Source organism: Triticum urartu, chromosome 5A (assembly GCF_056163025.1).
Source record: "Triticum urartu cultivar PI428250 chromosome 5A, HENAU_Tu73, whole genome shotgun sequence".
In the NCBI taxonomy this organism is placed as follows: Eukaryota; Viridiplantae; Streptophyta; class Magnoliopsida; order Poales; family Poaceae; genus Triticum; species Triticum urartu.
The window spans coordinates 10,448,066-10,468,592 of NC_141877.1; the positions used below are offsets into that span (position 1 = coordinate 10,448,066).

Sequence of the window (20,527 nt, forward strand, 5' to 3'; positions counted from 1 at the left end):
AATAGCCATGTGTCATGTATTGCTACAATTCTTGTTAGGCATTATATTTATCCTTAGTCTGTGGATCTTCTCTTGGGATATATGTTTCAGATGTTATTTTTGCCTTACCCATCTAATCTAGTTTCCAAGAAATGTCTGCTTACTTAATATATGATATGCAAGTTTCTCCGGGTATCTATTCATACATTATTTTCTGTATGATTACCATCTTCTTATGGTAGCTGTTTATGGTAATTTGTTCTGTATGTCAGTTCAGGGAAATGTGAATGAACGATTGCTTTCCATCATTACCATCTTCTCATGGTAGCTGTTTATGGTAATTTGTTCTGTATGTCAGTTCAGGGAAATATGAACGAACGATTGCTTTCCATCATTAGTCAGTTCTGCAGATGTCTGTTGGGTTCTGTAATGGTAATTTGTGCTGCAAATGATGATACTAGCGTTCCTTCCTTTTACACATCTGCAAATATTTCTGTTGGGTTCGTGGTAGTGGTAATTTTCTGGCTTTAGTTACTCAAGATTGCATCTGTAAATCTAGTTCTGTATAGATCCTAGGGGCATCTGTTGCTTAGCAATATCCCATGCTCATCTATTCGCGAGCTGTTGCCATGTTAATTCTTCGTTGCCTCTGCCCTTATGTTTGCCACCTTGTGCTGTTGTGGAGATGCAATTTCGGATCTTTCTAAAGAATTTCCTAAGGTCAATTATCTAATAAGTCTGGTTGTGTATGTGCTGTTAGCTAAAATATTGTGATAAGTTACACTCATCTTGTGCAGTTTACCTCGTGGAGATGGGATTTCTGTAAAAATTGACAGAATTATGATAGCCAATTTGTCATGTATGTTAGTTATACCATAAACGCTGTGAACGGTTCCACTCAACTTGTACAGTTGATCTTAATTTACAGGATCTGAATAGTCATGGCGATTGATTGCAATCTGATGTTCGTTGTCTTGCAGATGAGCTCATCAAGAACGCTGCCTACATTGGCACCCCTGGCAAGGGTATCCTCGCTGCTGATGAGTCCACCGGCACCATCGGCAAGCGCTTCGCCAGCATCAATGTTGAGAACGTTGAGGACAACCGTCGCGCCCTCCGTGAGCTCCTCTTCTGCACACCTGGTGCCCTCCAGTACCTTAGCGGTGTGATCCTCTTTGAGAAGACCCTGTACCAGAGCACCAAGGGTGGCAAGCCCTTCGTCGACATCCTCAAGGCGGGCAATGTCCTCCCTGGCATCAAGGTGGACAAGGGTACCATCGAGCTCGCTCGAACCAATGGTGAGACCACCACCCAGGGCTTTGATGACCTTGCATTGGCAAGCGCTGCGCCAAGTACTACGAGGCTGGTGCCCGCTTCGCCAAGTGGCGTGCAGTCCTCAAGATCGGCGCCACTGAGCCATCGCAGCTCTCCATCGACCAGAACGCTCAGGGTCTGGCCCATTGTTGAGCCTGAGATCCTTGTTGATGGTCCTCATGACATTGACCGCCGTGCTTAGGTGACCGAGATCGTCCTTGCTGCCTGCTACAAGGCCCTCAACGACCAGCATGTCCTCCTCGAGGGCACCCTCCTGAAGCCCAACATGGTCACCCCTGGATCCGACGCCAAGAAAGTGGCCCCTGAGGTCATTGCTGAGTACACCGTCCGCACCCACCAGAGGACTGTCCCTGCTGCCGTCCCCGCCATTGTCTTCCTCTCTGGTGGACAGAGTGTGGAGGAGGCGACCCTGAACCTGAATGCCATGAACAAGCTCCAGACCAAGAAGCCCTGGAACCTGTCCTTCTCCTTCGGGCGTGCCCTCCAGCAGAGCACCCTGAAGGCCTGGTCCGGTAAGGCAGAGAACGAGGAGAAGGCCAGGGCGGCGTTCCTGGTGAGGTGCAAGGCCAACTCCGAGGCCACCCTCGGCACCTACAAGGGCGTCGCCACCCTCGGCGAGGGCGCCTCGGAGAGCCTCCATGTCACGGACTGTAGAAGCATGGTGGGACCAGTCTGAAAATTAGTGGGAGCAAACCGACATAAGAGATAAGACTATAGCTATATTCTATTTTCTTACGAAAGAAGTGTCTTCTCAGCTCTTTTTCCTCATACAAATTCCATCTTTTTGTTGAAACTGACATATTTTGGCACGGAAATGAATTCTTTATTTTCTTTTCCAGCCCAACAAGCTAGTTGTCAGTTTGGACCTTTAAGTATGGCATTACAAAAATCTTCTGTTGCCTGTGTGAAGCTATTGATTCAGGTATAGTATCCTCTGCTTATATTGATTCATCTGTTTGGATTTCTATCGACTGATGTTTGATTTAGCTATCTTTGTGTTACCTACTTGAAAACCATATGATTGGCTTGTCTTCTATACTTGCATCTGATAGGGTGCAGCTACTGTTAGTGGTGATGATCTTTTGGAAAAGGCTGCGGAGAAGGGCTTAACTGAAGCTATGAAGTGCTTGTTGGAATCTGGTGCAAACCCAAACGTTCCTAACGCAGTAAGAATGCTGTTTTCGTCGGCATAACTTGTCTAGTCGTGTTTCATCGTAGATCATAACTAGTCGATCTATGTGTGTTTCGTGAACTTGCTATGTCCATGAGGATTTATCTACGTTGTGTTGATCTATGTTGCACGGGATTTTACGGATTTGAGGATGGCTGGGAATGAGGACAAACGAGACTCTGCGGATGTACGGAGGGCCATAATAGTCCAATCCGGTTGGAGGTGCTCTAACCTGTTTTGTGTATGAAGGTGTTGACAACGGAGTATATGTATACTAGTTGATTGAAACATAATGTAGACTAGTACTCAGACGTTATGATATGTAGGCAAGCATGTTTGACAGTCAACATACAATTTCTATTCTTTGACTGCATCGGCAGCCATGTACTTACAAGTAAAGAATAGAATCAAGGGAATAAAGGGCATCCGTCGCTCAGGAATAAGCAATTTCTATTCTACTAGATCCTATATATGATTTGCACACTACAGCTCTCCCTTGTATCCTATGATTTGCGCCGGTCTTTTCGAAGCTCAGCTAAAAGATAAGAGCATCGATCGGTTAGCATTCTCAGAGCTCGGCTAACACCACACCATCAAGTCTGCACCACTTGCTTCCGGTACCTTCACCTCCGGCGACGCCTACGGCTGGGAGGAGGAGGAGGAAGACGCGGAAAGCGCGGGCGGCGAGGGCAGGCACTGCGCGGACGGCGCAAGTCACACCAAGCACTGGCTGCCCACGTAGAAGAGGTGAATCAGATCACTCGGCCACGCGAGCATCATGCACGGGTGGCACGGCTGGAGCACGTCGCTGAAGTGGAGCTCCGGGTGTGGCCCTGGGCAAAGCACGATCTGCCACTCCCGGTGTATCCCTGCCCCCACCATCTGTCTCCTGAGTGCGACGTCGCTGACGTACGCGGTGAGCACCATGCAGTCGATGGCGCAGTCGATGGAAGATGCCCACGCCTCGAAGGAGACCCTGGGCCCTCGCCGGCCTCTGGCGAGCCAGTCTAGCTCCGCGTGCGGGCAGTACAGCTCGACCTCGTAGAGCTTGTTGACGGTCTTGGCGTCGATGGGCTGCCAGTCCGCATGGTACACGTGCTCGATCAGGTGAGCGACGGTGAAGACCATGATCTTCACCCTGCCGCCGGCCGCCTCTCCGACGGTCCCAACCGCGAACCCGGTGGCGTTATGGATGACGCCCTCTTCTAGAGCATCCTCCAGCTCTTTGCCTTTCTTGCTCTCCGCTGTGCGGGCCAGGTCTATGATCTCCTCCCTCTCGTCCTCCCCTCGCGGCCGCATCGCCACAAAAAAGATGGATGGCTTGGCCGCCACGATCACCGGAAACCAGCTGTTGGGAGCCGCCATGCCTGCTGCTGGCTGGCAGCAATGCAACGACCTACAATCAACAAGCGGGCGCAGAAAAAGGTTCAGAACCCACTTATTGATTGATTGATTGATTGCAGGTCTCTTCCAAAAACAAGACCAACACCAGAATCAAGCGGCCTACAATCTACCAGCGGGCACAGAAAGAAGTTGAGAAACCGCTTGCCGATTGATTGCAGGCCTCTTCCCCAAAAACCAGATGAACCCCGGAATCAAGCGACCTGCAATCACTTCACTTGATCGACTGCAAGTTCCAAAACCCCACGCCAAGAAACCGATCCCCACGAAATCCATCGGTTTGAGCGAATCCAAGGTGGATCAGAAAACAGATCTGGCTAGGGTTCCTCGCCAGACCCACGGCACGGACGCATCCAAGCGATCGAAGGCACGCACCTCCGCTCGGCGCTCGCTGGCGTCCGTCGTCCCGGCCGCCGCGCCTCCCGCGAAACACCACGCGTCGGCCGATCGCGGTCGTCCACCTGGCCTTGGTTCGCGTCGCGGTCGTTCGGGTGAACCCAAGAGTTGCCGCCGCCGCCGCCGCCTCGTACACGTGTGGTGCGGTCGTTGGGCCCGTCCGGTATATTAATACCTAGCGGGCGGACGGGTTGGGCTTAGGGCTTCGTACCCGTTACCGGTTGGATTGAATTAGGGCGCGCGCCGCCGGCCGCACGGCTAGTTGCTTTGCTTTTTTTCTTCTTCTTCTTCTCTTATCTTAGAAAAAAGGAAGAGCACGCCTCTAGTTACTTTTTTTGCATAGCGCCTCTGGTTACTTTGATGTTTGATCACTACTATAATATACAAACTGTAAAAGAATTACTATCATTAATACTCCCTCCTTCCCAAAATCTTAGGCGTATTAGGATTTACATGCAATCCCATAATGTAGGACGCACAGTTAAAGCCTAGCCAAGGATCGCTACTTTTTTGGAAATAAAAAGATGCGCCAATCCTCTTGTGGGGTTAGCACCCAAATCATGCATGCCTTCCTTTTTTATCTCCAATCGTGGATGGCTCCCTCGTGCGATTTGCTCATGTAACTGACTCTGCGCTAATTTTTGTGCTAACAACTAATACGCCCTAGATTTTGGGAAGGAGGGAGTACGTACTATGACTCAGCTACAGCTTGTTTCCTAATACTACCCTTCCCAGTGCTTCACCGTGGACAGGTGCTAAGCATGCCACATAAGTGAAAAAAATGACATGGCACAACATTTAGGCCTCATTTGGCTGCATGGTTCCCCGGGGGGATCCCCGCTGTTTCCCCGGGCTGGAGAACCACGGGCCGAGTTGGCCCAGGGAAATCGAGTTGGTCATTTAGACCGCATCATTCTCGGGGTAACCCTGCCCGACCCACGTCCTTTCCACGAGGACGAAACCCACGACCCCAGAGCTTGGGAAGGAAACCCACGGCTCAAGCGAGATGAGCGAAGGGCAACGCTGTCGACCAAGATCCAGAGCCCCTGACCTCCTCCGCCGGCGATAGAGGCGACGCCCCCGCCCCCTCCCTCTGGTGCTGAGGATCCAAGCTCCGCCCCTCCAGCGACGGAGACGGACTGCGTCCGTCACCGTTCTCCTTCCCCGGATCTCCCCTCCGCCTCCAAGCTTCGATGCCCTCCGGTGACGGCGACGACGATGGTTTCGATGCCCCCCGCCCCCTCGACCTTCGCCGCCCCTCCACCAGTCCACCACCACCTCGTCATGTTTCTTCGGTTCATATCTGGTGAGTGGTGGCTCCAGATCCACAAACGTGAGTATAACCTCTTTCCTTTTATCAGCTTGTTGAAAAATTGGGATTGCTCCCCACCACTGTTACATCGCCGGTAATATTTGGCACTATTCTTGATTGAGTTCTAGTTCCTATCTAGAAAGAAAAAGATGTAGAAAATGACATGACTGCACTAAATTATTATTACCCAGGAGTCATCTGCAATTATAATTCACTAGCTAGTGCACTGATAAAGAAGAAACTTGTGAGCTCTTTCATTATTTGGGGTTAATTTATGCCTTGATACAACTGAGTTCAGACCAGAATCACTACAACTAAATTCAGATCAGAACTGCATTGCTAGTATATCCGGTGATGTTGAATTGTGAGGAACCAACCTATATTTTAAAAATACCAATTCTTGATTAGAGCATGCAGTTTGATGCTATTTTTCATGTATCTTACTAAGGTTGCTACCCTTTTTTATATCTGTATGCAAGTTTGATTATTGGTCATGTAGCTATGAGATGTATCTTACAAATTTTGATTATTTGAGATAATCTTCAGTCCAACCAAATAATCCCGCGAGCTGGCCGAGCCAGTCGTCTAGTTTGATTTCTTTGATTTTGTTCAGTTCATCGAAGGTGATAGTTTCCTTGTACAGGGAAGCCACTGAAGAAGCTTTGCTCTGTTTCTTGTGTATGTGTTCTGCATTTTCAGGCTTCAACCGATTAAGTCGCTCTTGTTTTGTTAGTTTTGGTAGTGAAGCTCAACCAAACATGGTTTTGCAATGGGCTTAAAGACTTGATCCTCACGCAAATTTCAGACTTGATCATTAACCTAATATATATTCCTCTGTTTGCTTTATTAAATAAATGGTCCAAAGGACAGTGCAGCTTGCGCTGAAGATTGAGACAAACAATGTTACTACTACATGCATGTGAGGCAAGGTGTGTTTCTTGAGAAATGAGTGAAAATACCTATAGAAAATATCTGGAGGCGTTGGCGGTGGTGATGTGCTATTGAGGTTCTCTTCCAACTTATGCCCAACAAAAAAAAAATCTATATAGCTTCTTCCAAAATATATAGTCAAGGTTTGTCATAATAATAATATAGTGTATATATATGCTCCTCGTGACCATTATCACATAGTAGCAGTAGTAATATCATGTTCATCTTGTTATATGTTTGTTGTTCTGCTCTGCTGAACAAATGCCTCCCAATCTTTTCTTCTTCTTTGACTACCTAAATGAAATTGAACTTGTTGCTCGAGTGCTTGACTAATTTGGAGCTGATTGGTTTTCTTATAGCCAACTGGAGGAGAGGTACAATCTCATGCATGTGCAGTGCAGGTACTACTTCCTGGTAATCCCTTTATTGGAGATGCATGTTCTTTACCACTGCAACAGATTAAAGGTCGTACATAGTATCAATGTTTTCTTCTGTTCTTTATAAAGTATAATTCTACATTCTGCAGTGGAACAACCTACCTTGCCTATTGTGCCGAAAAGTCTGCCTAGTGATGCTTTATTTACTAACTTACATGAGTCCATTTTCACCATTCGGTTTATGTTAATTAATATCCAGTGACAGCTCTAATCTAAAAAGGTTGGGTTGAACTGTAGGTAGATCGGTGATGTCCATAACCAATTGGACCTTTCCATGCTTGACTTATCTTGTGTAGATGATATGTGTGCCTTCCTTTTCATATAGTAGAGATACAGAGGTTTCAGCTTTGTGTAGAAAAATCATGCTTTTGAAGTGAAATTGTACAATGATTATGTTATTAAGAAGTGAAAAAAATCATGCTTACAAAAATCATGATTATTTTCTCTGCAGGTTCCTTGCTGCAAGTCGATGGAAATGTTCGAGAAGTTGATGATCGAAGTTTCCAAGTTTAGTATGGAGAATTTATGTAGCTATTTTTTTTTAAAATGGAACAAAATATTGTATCTTTTTTGGACTTGTAACTATAATTACCATTTTCACTTTTGAAGCATGATCAACATACTATGCTTGTCCTTGATGATACATAATTTGTTTGACATGATATGTAAGACTGATACACATGTGTTGATGTGAGTTGAATGTTTTGTTGTTTTTCTAATTATCTGTGTATTCTGATTATCCTCCGAATTTCTATATTAATTTTTATTCTCAAATTCTGAGAAATTTGGCATATTCTAGGATTGGCATTATTATTAAAAAAAGTGGAGTTACTTGTGGCCAGTTTTGATTATAATAGTCCATTTTTGAGTTCTGCAAATGCCCTCCCTTTTCCCTTGGTGCCCAGACAGTACAGGGTGATTTTCCGTGGTGGTCCTCGGGGTTCCCAGATGAGCAGGGAAAACCCCCGTAGCCGTCTCCTTCCCAGGATTTATTATCCCCAACAACCAAATGAGGCCTTAAGGAGAGAAGAGAGCAGTTTGGTGATCCCAGAAAGAACCAGTGCCAAGCGCTCTAGGCAAACCACTTAAATAAAACAATTTGACCAAAGCATGAAGAACTTTAGGTGCTAAGTCATTAAATAAAATGTGCTTAGCAACAACAAGTTAAGCACCTATGCATTGAGGAGTTGAGTTGCTAAGATATTTAATGCACTTAGCACCTCATCTAAGGCTGCTTGTAATGGGTAGTATCATAAGTTAGTATCTTGCATATGATACTAATACATGATACTACCTCCCTAATGCATAGTATCATATATTAATATCATAGATGACTTTATTTATTGCTATGCATGGCATATAGTAGCATATCATTTATTATGATACAGTATCCATGATATGATACTTAACCCTCTTTTTCTTCATTTAATTCTATGCCACCTCATCAACATTTGCTTAGTTGGTATGCATAATACTAGCTATGATACTACCATTACGACCAGCCTAAGCACCTTTGCATTGGAAGAGGTCTAACGGCTCCCGAGAATAAAAGTACACTGAAGGCATTGTTTTCAACACATGAAGCAATTTCTCTCGTATTAGTTCATTATTAGGAACGCATATACATTCGGTATCTGGATTTTTTGTTGCATCAGTCACTTTTATCCTGAATTGCTAGATTGTTATCAAACGGTCCAAAACAGATCATACACTATTTATTCTCAACCTCCCTCATCTCTTCTTCCTCATGCACGCCCCAAACCTACCACGTGCTAACCACCGGCCTCCACCACCCGTGTTCGGCGGGTGCTACCGCACACCACCTCGACTCTCCGCCTTCCCTTCACTGCCGTAGCTGGTCACCACCCTCTCAACCTCCATTCATCGCCTCGCCCACTCGACCCACCCCCAATCCACAGGAACAACAATGACCCCTGCCCCTGTTTAGTTTCTTCTTCGTCTTCACCACCCGCGTTCGGCGGGTGGTACCACGCACCACCTCGCCTCTCCGCTTCCCCTCACTGCCGTAGTTGGCCACCACCCTCTCAACCTCCCTTCATCGCCTCATCCATCCTCGACCCCCCAATCCGCAGGAACAACAGTGACCCCTGCCCCTGTTTAGTTTCTTCCTCGTCTTCATCACCCATGTTCGGCGGGAGCTACCGCGCATCACCTCGCCTCTCCGCCTTTCCCTCACTGTCGTAGCTTGCCACCACCCTCTCAACCTCCCTTCACCGCCTCGTCCATCCTCAACCCTCCAATCCGCAGGAACAACGATGACCCCTGCCCCCCTGTTTAGTTTCTTCCCCGTCTTCACCACCCGCGTTCGGCGGGTGCTACCGCGCGTCACCTCGCCTCTCCGCCTTCCCCTCACTGCCATAGCTAGCCACCACCATCTCAACCTCCCTTCACCGCCTCGTCCATCCTCGACCCCTCCCAAATCCGCAGGAACAACGGTGACCCCTGCCCCTGTTTAGTTTCTTCCTCATCTTCACCACCCGCGTTTGGCGGGTGCTACCGCGCACCACCTCTGTAACGCCCCGGATGTAACTTACCATAATTATACTCCAACTCTTGCCATTTTCGGCACTAAGTTATGATATTCCCTCGTGGTTGGGTTTTGTCTTTGTTTTGCATTTTGTTCATGTCATGCATTTCATATAATGTCATCATGTGCATCTCATTTGCATACATGTTCGTCTCATGCATCCGAGCATTTTCCCCGTTGTCCGTTTTGCATTCCGACACTCCTACGTCCTCCGGCACCCACTTTTGCCTCTTTTCGTGAGCGGGTGTTAAACATTCTCGGAATGGACCAAGATTTGCCAAGCGGCCTTGGTACACCACCGGTAGACCGCCTGTCAAGTTTCGTGCCATTTGGAGTCCGACTGATACTCCAACGGTTAACCGGGGAACCGTAAAGGCCTCATGTGTGTTGCAGCCCAAAACCGCTTCAAAGTTGCCCAATAACCCATCCAAACCCCCTCCATCCTCTCGGCCGTTCGATCATGATCGTGTGGTCGAAAACCGCTCTCCATTTGGACTCTCCTAGCTCACTCTAGCTATAAAAACGTCTCCTCCTCCATTCCCGCAGTCCAAAACCCTAAATTTCCCCTCCGCGCCGCCGGACACGTCCGGGCGGAGCCGGACGCGTCCGCTACTGCCGCCCGACCAATCACCGCTCGCCACCTGTCGCTCGCCGCCGCCCACCGCCGCCGGCCCGCTCGGCCTGTGCGGGGCCCCCGCGGCCCGCACCGCGCCCTCCGTCGCCCGAGCGACGCGCCCTCCGCCGCCGACGCGCCTCGCCGCCTCCACCCGTCGGCCGCCTTCGCGTCGCCCGAGCACGGGATCCGGCGCCCCGCTAGCTCCGGCAAGCTTCGGGCGACTCCCTCCTCTACTCCGGCGTCCTTTCCCGGCCAGTTCTCCGGCGAGCCTCGGGATCCACGCCCGAACCCTAGATCTGTCCAGAGGTTAACCTCGTTTCATCACTAAGTCATTTTCTGCATTATTTTCAAGCACTATTCTTGATGCCATAACTCTGTCATCGTAGCTCCGTTTTGGGCGTGTAATATATCAAAATGTTCATCTGGATGTGCTCTTCATTTTGTTCCATTGTGCCATGCTTGTTTGAGTCCATCTTGATGCCCAAATTGTTGATGCAAGAGTGCTATAAAATGTTAGATCCTGTTTCTTGGCAGAGTATGAGCATTTGTCATTTTTGCTACATTTATTGTGTGCTGCATATGGGCATGAGCTCTACATGTGTTTTGGGCTATGCCATGCCATCTTTACAGGGGTGTACGCCATGTATTTTTGTGATCTTTGTGGTGACTAGCACATGCATGCAAAGTAGCTCTCGTGATATTGCTGATTTCAGGGACTTAGAATTTCACTGTCATTTTCCTGCTGTTATTTTTATGCCATGTATTCATATTGCTACAGAGAGATCCATGCTTCTTTTGAGTATGTTCAGTAAGGATGATTTGGACATATGGTTGTGCTATATCCATCCATCCCCCTGTTTGCATTTATGGAGTGCCCTAGCATGACTCAATCTTACTCTACTTTTGCTATAAAATATTCCTGGCAGATTGTTTACGTGTTAATCAATTTTGCCAAGGTTGTTGTAGTTGATCCATGCATGCTATGAGTTTGTTCTTGCTTTGGTTAGCTTCATGAACCTGTCTTCTTGCAGGTAGTATGCTTAGCTTGTCATGCAATGCCTTGTGTTGAGTGAATCAAGCTCGCAAACAGGCCTTCATAATTCTGTTTTTGCCATGTCCAGTTTTCTGCTAAGTCTGAATCTATTAACGAAACTTGCTATGTTTACATGGGTGCCAGCATATCTTCTGATCCTTTTTGGCTTATGGTCAGTAAGGGACTTTTGTTATATGCTTTGAGTAGATCCATGCCATGCCTTTTATTGCTATGTTCTGTTCCTGTAGCATGTTGATATCTTGCTCTAAACATTTCTTCCTGGTGTTAATTCCTGACATGTTAGTATTTTCACTAAGTCTGTGATGTTGATATCTTTAGTACTTTTGCCATGCTTGTTTGAACCTGCTCTTGTGTGATTTAGCCGTAGCTCAGTGTTCATCTTTTGTCAAGCATCTTGAGTAGATCACTTCCATGTGCTTTGTTGCTATGTTGGAGTGCAGTAGCTTAGTTTCTTGTTGCATTCTAGAGGGCATCATGCTGTTAATCGCAGTGTCATTCTTGTTTTGCTTGCCATTTGCAAACCGTGCATCCGTTTCCGGCGATCTTTATATCGATTTCAACTGAAATCAACTCATCTTTCCAGCGGCACACTTGGTTTGCCAAGTTGATGCCTTGATCAATCTTTTCCTTCCGGAGCACGCATATGCATTGCATATCACATCCCGCATATCATGCCATGTTTTGCATCATGTTGCTTGCGCATTGCACCGTGGTTGATTGTTGTTTCCTTTGCTTGTGTTCTTGCTTTGGGTAGAGCCGGGAGACGAGTACGTGATCGAGGAACCCGTTGAGTACGCTTACGAGGATCAAGCTTACGTCAACTCGGAGAACTTTGCAGGCAAGATGACCATACCCTCGAAATCACTTCTATCTTTGCTTGCTAGTTGTTCACTCTATTGCTATGCCGCGATACCTACCACTTGCTATATCATGCCTCCCATATTGCCATGTAGCCTCTAACCCACCTTTCCCAGCAAACCGTTGTTTGGCTATGTTACCGCTTTGCTCAACCCCTCTTATAGCGTTGCTAGTTGCAGGTGAAGATGGAGTTTGTTCCTTGTTGGAACAAGATTATTGTTGGGATATCATTATTATATCTTGTTTACTTTAATGCATCTATATACTTGGTAAAGGGTGGAAGGCTCGGCCTTATGCCTAGTGTTTTGTTCCACTCTTGCCACCCTAGTTTCCGTCATACCGATGTTATGTTCCTTGATTTTGCGTTCCTTACGCGGTTGGGTTATAATGGGAACCCCTTGATAGTTTGCCTTGAATAAAACTCCTCCAGCAAGGCCCAACCTTGGTTTACCATTTGCCACCTAAGCCTTTTTTCCTTGGGTTCCGTGGACTCAAGGGTCATCTTTATTTTAAACCCCCGGGCCAGTGCTCCTCTGAGTGTTGGTCCAAACTAGAGTCCTTGCAGCGCCCCCTCGGGGAAACTCGAGGTTTGGTTTTAGTTGTATGGAGCGCTCATCCGGTGTGCCCTGAGAACAATATACGTGTGACTCCTATCGGGATTTGTCGGCACATCGAGCGGCTTTGCTGGTCTTGTTTTACCATTGTCGAAATGTCTTGTAACCGGGATTCCGAGTCTGATAGGGTCTTCCTGGGAGAAGGAATATCCTTCGTTGACCATGAGAGCTTGTGATGGGCTAAGTTGGGACACCCCTGCAGGGTTTTGAACTTTTGAAAGCCGTGCCCACAGTTATGGTCAAATGGGAATTTGTTAATATCCGGTTGTAGAAAACCTGATACTTAACTTAATTAAAATGAATCAACAGCCTGTGTAACCGTGATGGTCTCTTTTCGGCGGAGTCCGGGAAGAGAACACAGTCTCGTGTTATGCTTGAATGTAAGTAGTTTCAGGATCACTTCTTGATCTTGTTAGCTTCTTGACCGTGCTTTGCTCCTCTTCTCGCTCTCATTTGCATAAGTTAGCCACCATTTATGCTAGTGCTTGCTGCAGCTCCACCTTGCTACCTTTTCCTACCCATAAGCTTAAATAGTTTTGATTCCGAGGGTGTGAGATTGCCGAGTCCCTGTGACTCACAGATTACTTCCAAAACCAGATGCAAGTGCCGACGATGCCAGTGTAGGGGACGCGAATGAACTCAAGTGGGAATTCGACTAGGATTCGGGACATTACTATATTTCCTTTCCGGACGATCAGTAGAGAGCCCAGTTGGGGCGATCGGGGATCTTTTGCATTAGGGGTTGTCTATCTTTATTTGGTTCTGTAGTCGGACCTTGATTGTATCTGGATGATGTAATGATATTTTTATGTATTGTGTGAAGTGGCGATTGTAAGCCAACTCTTTATCCCTTTCTTATTCAGTACATGGGATGTGTAAAGATTACCCCTCTTGCGACATGCCTACTATGCGGTTATGTCTCTAAGTCGTGCTCCGACACGTGGGAGATATAGCCGCATCATGGGTGTTACAACCTCGCCTCCGCCTTCTGCTCACTGTCGTAGCTGGCCACCACCATCTCAACATCCCTTCACCGCCTCGTCCATCCTCTACCCCCTCCCCCTAATCCACGGGAACAACGGTGAACCCTGCACCCCCTGTTTAGTTTCTTCCTCATCTTCACCACACACGCGTCTTTCGGGCTCTACCGTACATCACATCTTCGCTCCGCATTCCCCTCACCACCATAGCTGGCCACCACCCTCTCAACCTCCCTTCACCGCCTCGTCCGTCCTCTACTCCCCAATCCGCAGGAACAACTGTGACCCCTGCACCCCCTTGTTTAGTTTCTTCCTCGTCTTCACCACACGCGTCTGGCGGGCTCTATCATGCATCCCCTCTTCGCTCTGCCTTTCCCTCACTGTCGTAGCTGGCCGCCACCCTCGCAACCTCCCTTCATCACCTCATCCATCCTCGACCCCCAAATCCACAGGAACAACGGTGACCCCTGCACCCCTGTTTAGTTTCTTCCTTGTCTTCACCACCCGCGTTCAGCGGGTGCTACCGCGCACCACCTCGCCTCTCCGCCTTCCCCTCACTGTCGTAGCTGGCCACCACCATCTCAACCTCCCTTCACCGCCTCGTCCATCCTCTACCCCCCCCCATCCGTAGGAATAACGGTGACCCCTGCACCCCCTGTTTAGTTTCTTCCGCGAAACAATGGCTGGGGCCACAGCACAAGCATGCCCAAGAAAACATAAAAGAAATCAGGAAAAAAGCCACCTAGTGGCAGCCGCCAAGCGGCACTACGAGGATGGAAGCCGATGAGCCATAGCCACTAGCGAGAAGCGCATCCAGCATGATGCCGAGACGGTCGTGGTCACGCTGCCTCGACAATGGGTGCCAGTGCTGCAGAAAAGCAAGGAATTTGAAGTATGAGTCAGATGCCTTCCACGGATGGACCTTCTCAATCACCATTTTATTAGTAGTCGTCCATAGTGTCCACGACATCCCGCAGAAATGAGCCAAAAAAAGGCGGTGATGTCGCGATGGCTAAGTAGCCCTAAGTTGGAGGAAGTCCACAAGGTTCAAGGCCTCCCAATCGGGCCCCAACGCCTCATGCACGAACGTCCACATCACCCTCGCTGTCGTACAAGAGAATTGGATGTGGGTTTCCGTCTCTGGTACCTCGCAGAGGGGGCACCGGCCATTCCCTGGGTTGTGTCACTTAAGTACCTCAGTCCTCGAGGGGAGGCGACAGGGCCGGCCCTGAGGGGGGCAGGGGGGCGGCCGCCCCGGGCCCCCAACATCCAGGGGCCCCCGCCCAAGTATGCAACAACTAAGCCTAGGTAGGCTATGGGCCTATGTCCGAAGAAAAAATCAAAGGGCTGGGCGCTGTGCTTTAGTCTTCCAGGCAAACGGGCGAGCGCAAAACGATCGCTAAAAAAAGCAAGCAGCAGGACGATCGCTTTGATCCCACTTTCCCCACCCATCGTCGATTCGTTCGTATTTCAATCACGATCAGCTGCAAGCGAGCCCTTCACGTGAAAAAAGGAGCCAACAACGCGCGCCCTTCCTATTCAATCGGCAATCACGCAGGCGCATCTATTCTAGCCCTAGCCGCCGAGGCCGGATGTTCATACTGGTACTGACGCCTCATCCCTCGCGACTCCTGGTAATCTCCTTCCTAATTGATTGCTGATTTCAGTTCCTAGGGCCCCCATCTTAATTTTGCATAGGCAGTTAGGAACGCGTGTAATCTAGTTCGCCGCTGATTTCAATTCCAGAGGCCCTCATATGTAATTCCATAAAGCACGCGAACAAGGAAGACGGCCATGGATAAATTGGTACAATCAGGTATATGATGTGAGCCTTGATGATAACCCTACGGTTGAACAATTGATGCAACAATTTTTTTCCAGCATTGTGTTTTATCATGTTGTACAAAAGCAGGACATATTCATTGGGTAGGGATAAAAGGAAAGGAAGACGACCATGGATAAATTGGTACAATCACAACGTCAAGATACGCACAAATTTCTCAAGAGTAATAATGGTGCTTCCACTGCTTCGATAAACCAAGATGATGATTGGCAATGGTTCCCATAGAGGAAGAGCACCAACCAATTGGGAATTCAGAATAGGATCAGCGAGTAGAAAATGTTGACACCAGCATCGGCGATGACAATGTAAGTGGCTACGAGATTATGAGATTATTGAACTTATTTTTGAACTAAAGAGTATGAGATTCACTTTGCCATATGGTGTAATGTCTGCCATGGAGATTTTCCAACATGTTAGAGAAGTTGATAGCTATCCTTTTTTTTAGAAAAAGAGGATGACCCCCAGCCTCTGCATCTAGGAGATGCATACAGCCACTTTATTGATTATTCTCGAGGACCTTACAAAGTATTACAACAATGTGCCTGAATCCACCATCTTGGCAACATATGCTACTACTATCCAAAATGATGAAGGGGTGCTAGTTGGGCCACTACCCAAACCACTCGCCTAAGCCGAACATCAAAAGCCGGAAGCCGAAACTCATTCGGAAGCCCCAGCCGAGCCACATACCGGGTCTGGGGCACAATTCGGTCAGACACACTCGTGTGTCGGCGCCGCCATCTTCCACAGGTTTGTCTTCAGATCATATTGAGGCTTCTACCTTGTCTGGCCACTCTGCCATTGACGTCACCATGACGCCGGATAGCAACCTCCTCCTGTGCGAGTCCATCTCCGTGCATCGGACGCCGAGCCTCCACAGCGCCATGCCGCCGAAATCCGCCGCCATCAATGTGTGAGATGAAGCACCGCTCCACCTGTTGGGGAACGTAGTAATTTCAAAAAAATTCCTACGCACACGCAAGATCATGGTGATGCATAGCAACGAGAGGGGAGGGTGTGATCTACGTACCCTTGTAGACCGACAGCGGAAGCGTTAGCACAACGCGGTTGATGTAGTCGTACGTCTTCACGGCCCGACCGATCAAGCACCGAAACTACGGCACCTCCGAGTTTTAGCACACGTTCAGCTCGATGACGATCCCCGGACTCCGATCCAGCAAAGTGTCGGGGAAGAGTTCCGTCAGCACGACGGCGTGGTGACGATCTTGATGTTCTACCGTCGTAGGGCTTTGCCTAAGCACCGCTACAATATTATCGAGGATTATGGTGGAAGGGGGCACCGCGCACGGCTAAGAAAACGATCACGTGGATCAACTTGTGTGTCTAGGGGTGCCCCTGCCCCCGTATATAAAGGAGCAAGGGGAGGAGGCCGGCCGGCCCTATAGGCGCGCCAAGGAGGAGTCCTCCTCCTAGTAGGAGTAGGACTCCTACTAGGAGGGGGAAGGAAGTGGGGAGGGAGAAGGAAAGGGGGGCGCCGCCCCCCTCTCCTAGTCCAATTCGGACCAGGGGGGAGGAGGCGCGCGGCCCACCCTGGCTGCCCTTCTCTTTCTCCACTAAGGCTCATATGGCCCATTACTTCTCCCGGGGGGGGGGGGGGGTGTTCCGGTAACCCTCCGGTACTGCGGTTTTCTCCGAAATCACCCGGAACACTTCTGGTGTCCGAATATAGCCGTCCAATATATCAATCTTTATGTCTCGACCATTTTGAGACTCCTTGTTATGTCCGTGATCACATCCGGGAATCCGAACTAACTTTGGTACATCAAAACTCATAAACTCATAATATAACTGTCATCGAAACCTTAAGCGTGCGGACCCTACAGGTTCGAGAACAATGTAGATATGACCGAGACATGTCTCCGGTCAATAACCAATAGCGGAACCTGGATGCTCATATTGGCTCCTACATATTCTACGAAGATCTTTATCGGTCAGACCGCATAACAACATACATTGTTCCCTTTGCCATCAGTATGTTACTTGCCCGAGATTCGATCGTCGGTATCTCAATACCTAGTTCAATCTCGTTACCGGAAAGTCTCTTTACTCGTTTCGTAATACATCATATCGCAACTAACTCATTAGTTGCAATGCTTGCAAGGCTTATGTGATGTGCATTACCGAGAGGGCCCAGAGATACCTCTCTGACAATCGGAGTGACAAATCCTAATCTCGAAATACGCCAACCCAGCATTTACCTTTGGAGACACCTGTAGAGCTCCTTTATCATCACCCAGTTACGTTGTGACGTTTGGTAGCACACAAAGTGTTCCTCTGGCAAACGGGAGTTGCATAATCTCATAGTCATAGGAACATGTATAAGTCATGAAGAAAGCAATAGCAACATACTAAACGATCGGGTGCTAAGCTAATGGAATGGGTCATGTCAATCACATCATTCTCCTAATAATGTGATCCCGTTAATCAAATGACAACACATGTCTATGGTTAGGAAACATAACCATCTTTGATTAATGAGCTAGTCAAGTAGAGGCATACTAGTGACGTTTGGTTTGTATATGTATTCACACAAGTATTATGTTTCCGGATAATACAATTCTAGCATGAATAATAAACATTTATCATGATATAAGGAAATAAAATAATGACATTATTATTGCCTCTAGGGCATATTTCCTTCAGTCTCCCACTTGCACTAGAGTCAATAATCTAGATTACATAGTAATGATTCTAACACCCATGGAGCTTTGGTGCTGATCATGTTTTGCTCGTGGAAGAGGCTTAGTCAACGGGTCTGCAACATTCAGATCCGTATGTATCTTGCAAATCTCTATGTCTCCCACCTGGACTAGATCCCGGATGGAATTGATGCGTCTCTTGATGTGCTTGGTTCTCTTGTGAAATCTGGATTCCTTTGCCAGGGCAATTGCACCAGTATTGTCACAAAAGATTTTCATTGGACCCGATGCACTAGGTATGACACCTAGATCGGATATGAACTCCTTCATCCAGACTCCTTCGTTTGCTGCTTCCGAAGCAGCTATGTACTCCGCTTCACATGTAGATCCCGCCACAACGCTTTGTTTAGAACTGCACCAACTGACAGCTCCACCGTTTAATGTAAACACGTATCCGATTTGCGATTTAAAATTGTCCGGATCAGTGTCAAAGCTTGCATCAACGTAACCATTTACTATGAGCTCTTTGTCACCTCCCATATGAGAAACATATCCTTAGTCCTTTTCAGGTATTTCAGGATGTTCTTGACTGCTGTCCAGAGATCCACTCCTGGATTACTTTGGTACCTCCCTGCTAGACTTATAGCAAGACACACATCATGTCTGGTACACAGCATTGGATACATGATAGAGCCTATGGCTGAAGCATAGGGAACATCTTTCATTTTCTCTCTATCTTCTGCAGTGGTCAGGCATTGAGTCTTACTCAATTTCACACCTTGTAACACAGGCAAGAATCCTTTCTTTGCTTGATCCATTTTGAACTTCTTCAAAATTTTGTCAAGGTATGTGCTTTGTGAAAGTCCAATTAAGCGTCTTGATCTATCTCTATAGATCTTAATGCCCAATATGTAAGCAGCTTCACCGAGGTCTTTCATTGAAAAACTCTTATTCAAGTATCCCTTTATGCTATTCAGAAATTCTATATCATTTCCGATTAGTAATATGTCATCTACATATAATATCAGAAATGCTACAGAGCTCCCACTCACTTTCTTGTAAATACAGGCTTCTCCAAAAGTCTGTACAAAACCAAATGCTTTGATCACACTATCAAAGCATTTATTCCAACTCCGAGAAGCTTGCACCAGTCCATAAATGGATCGCTGGAGCTTGCATACTTTGTTAGCTCCCTTTGGATCGACAAAACCTTTCGGTTGCATCATATACAACTCTTCTTCCAGAAATCCATTCAGGAATGCAGTTTTGACATCCATCTGCCAAATTTCATAATTATAAAATGCGGCAATTGCTAACATGATTCGGACAGACTTAAGCATCGCTACGGGTGAGAAGGTCTCATCTTAGTCAATCCCTTGAACTTGTCGAAAACCTTTTGCAACAAGTCGAGCTTTGTAGACAGTAATATTACCGTCAGCGTCAGTCTTCTTCTTGAAGATCCATTTATTCTCAATTGCTTGCCTATCATTGGGCAAGTCAACCAAAGTCCATACTTTGTTCTCATACATGGATCCCATCTCAGATTTCATGGCTTCAAGCCATTTTGCGGAATCTGGGCTCACCGTCGCTTCTTCATAGTTCGTAGGTTCATCATGATCTAGTAGCATGACTTCCAGAACAGGATTACTGTACCACTCTGGTGCGGATCTTACTCTGGTTGATCTACGAGGTTCAGTGGTATCTTGTCCTGAAGTTTCATGATCATCATCATTAGCTTCCTCACTAATTGGTGTAGGTGTCACAGAAACTGGTTTCTGTGATGTACTACTTTCCAATAAGGGAGCAGGTACAGTTACCTCGTCAAGTTCTACTTTCCTCCCACTCACTTCTTTCGAGAGAAACTCCTTCTCTAGAAAGTTTCCGAATTTAGCAACAAAAGTCTTGCCTTCGGATCTGTGATAGAAGGTGTATCCAATAGTTTCCTTTGGATATCCTATGAAGACACATTTCTCCGATTTGGGTTCGAGCTTATCAGGTTGAAGCTTTTTCACATAAGCATCGCAGCCCCAAACTTTCAGAAACAACAACTTTGGTTTCTTGCTAAACCACAGTTCATAAGGCGTCGTCTCAACGGATTTTGATGGTGCCCTATTTAACGTGAATGCGGCTGTCTCTAGAGCATATCCCCAAAACGATAGCGGTAAATCAGTAAGAGACATCATAGATCGCACCATATCTAGTAAAGTACGATTACGACGTTCGGACACACCATTACGCTGTGGTGTTCCGGGTGGCGTGAGTTGCGAAACTATCCCGCATTGTTTCAAATGTACACCAAACTCGTAACTCAAATATTCTCCTCCACGATCAGATCGTAGGAATTTTATTTTCTTGTTACGATGATTTTCAACTTCACTATGAAATTCTTTGAA

The 20,527-nt window shown here is 47.3% G+C and overlaps 1 protein-coding gene, 2 long non-coding RNA genes and 1 pseudogene across 3 annotated transcripts; 3 read left to right on the forward strand and 1 right to left on the reverse strand.

Moving 5' to 3' along the window:
- Positions 1 to 934: 934 nt before the first annotated feature.
- Positions 935 to 2,022, forward strand: LOC125555416 (fructose-bisphosphate aldolase 1, cytoplasmic pseudogene; annotated as a pseudogene).
- A 1,177-nt stretch (positions 2,023 to 3,199) lies between these two features.
- Positions 3,200 to 3,850, reverse strand: LOC147967455 (uncharacterized). Its single transcript, XM_087523141.1, has one exon. It carries the CDS (start codon positions 3,848 to 3,850, stop codon positions 3,200 to 3,202), a length of 651 nt encoding a protein of 216 aa, XP_087379267.1.
- A 1,375-nt stretch (positions 3,851 to 5,225) lies between these two features.
- Positions 5,226 to 7,680, forward strand: LOC147967456 (uncharacterized). The gene is made up of 3 exons (XR_015603167.1): positions 5,226 to 5,615; positions 6,884 to 6,925; positions 7,413 to 7,680. It is a non-coding gene; the product is annotated as an uncharacterized LOC147967456 (long non-coding RNA).
- A 7,338-nt stretch (positions 7,681 to 15,018) lies between these two features.
- LOC147967457 (uncharacterized) lies at positions 15,019 to 15,570 on the forward strand. The gene is made up of 3 exons (XR_015603168.1): positions 15,019 to 15,265; positions 15,378 to 15,447; positions 15,544 to 15,570. It is a non-coding gene; the product is annotated as an uncharacterized LOC147967457 (long non-coding RNA).
- Positions 15,571 to 20,527: the final 4,957 nt, after the last annotated feature.

Coding starts and splice junctions, on each gene's coding strand:
- LOC147967455 (XM_087523141.1), bottom strand. CDS start 3,850: ATGGCGGCTCCCAACAGCTGGTTTCCGGTGATCGTGGCGGCCAAGCCA.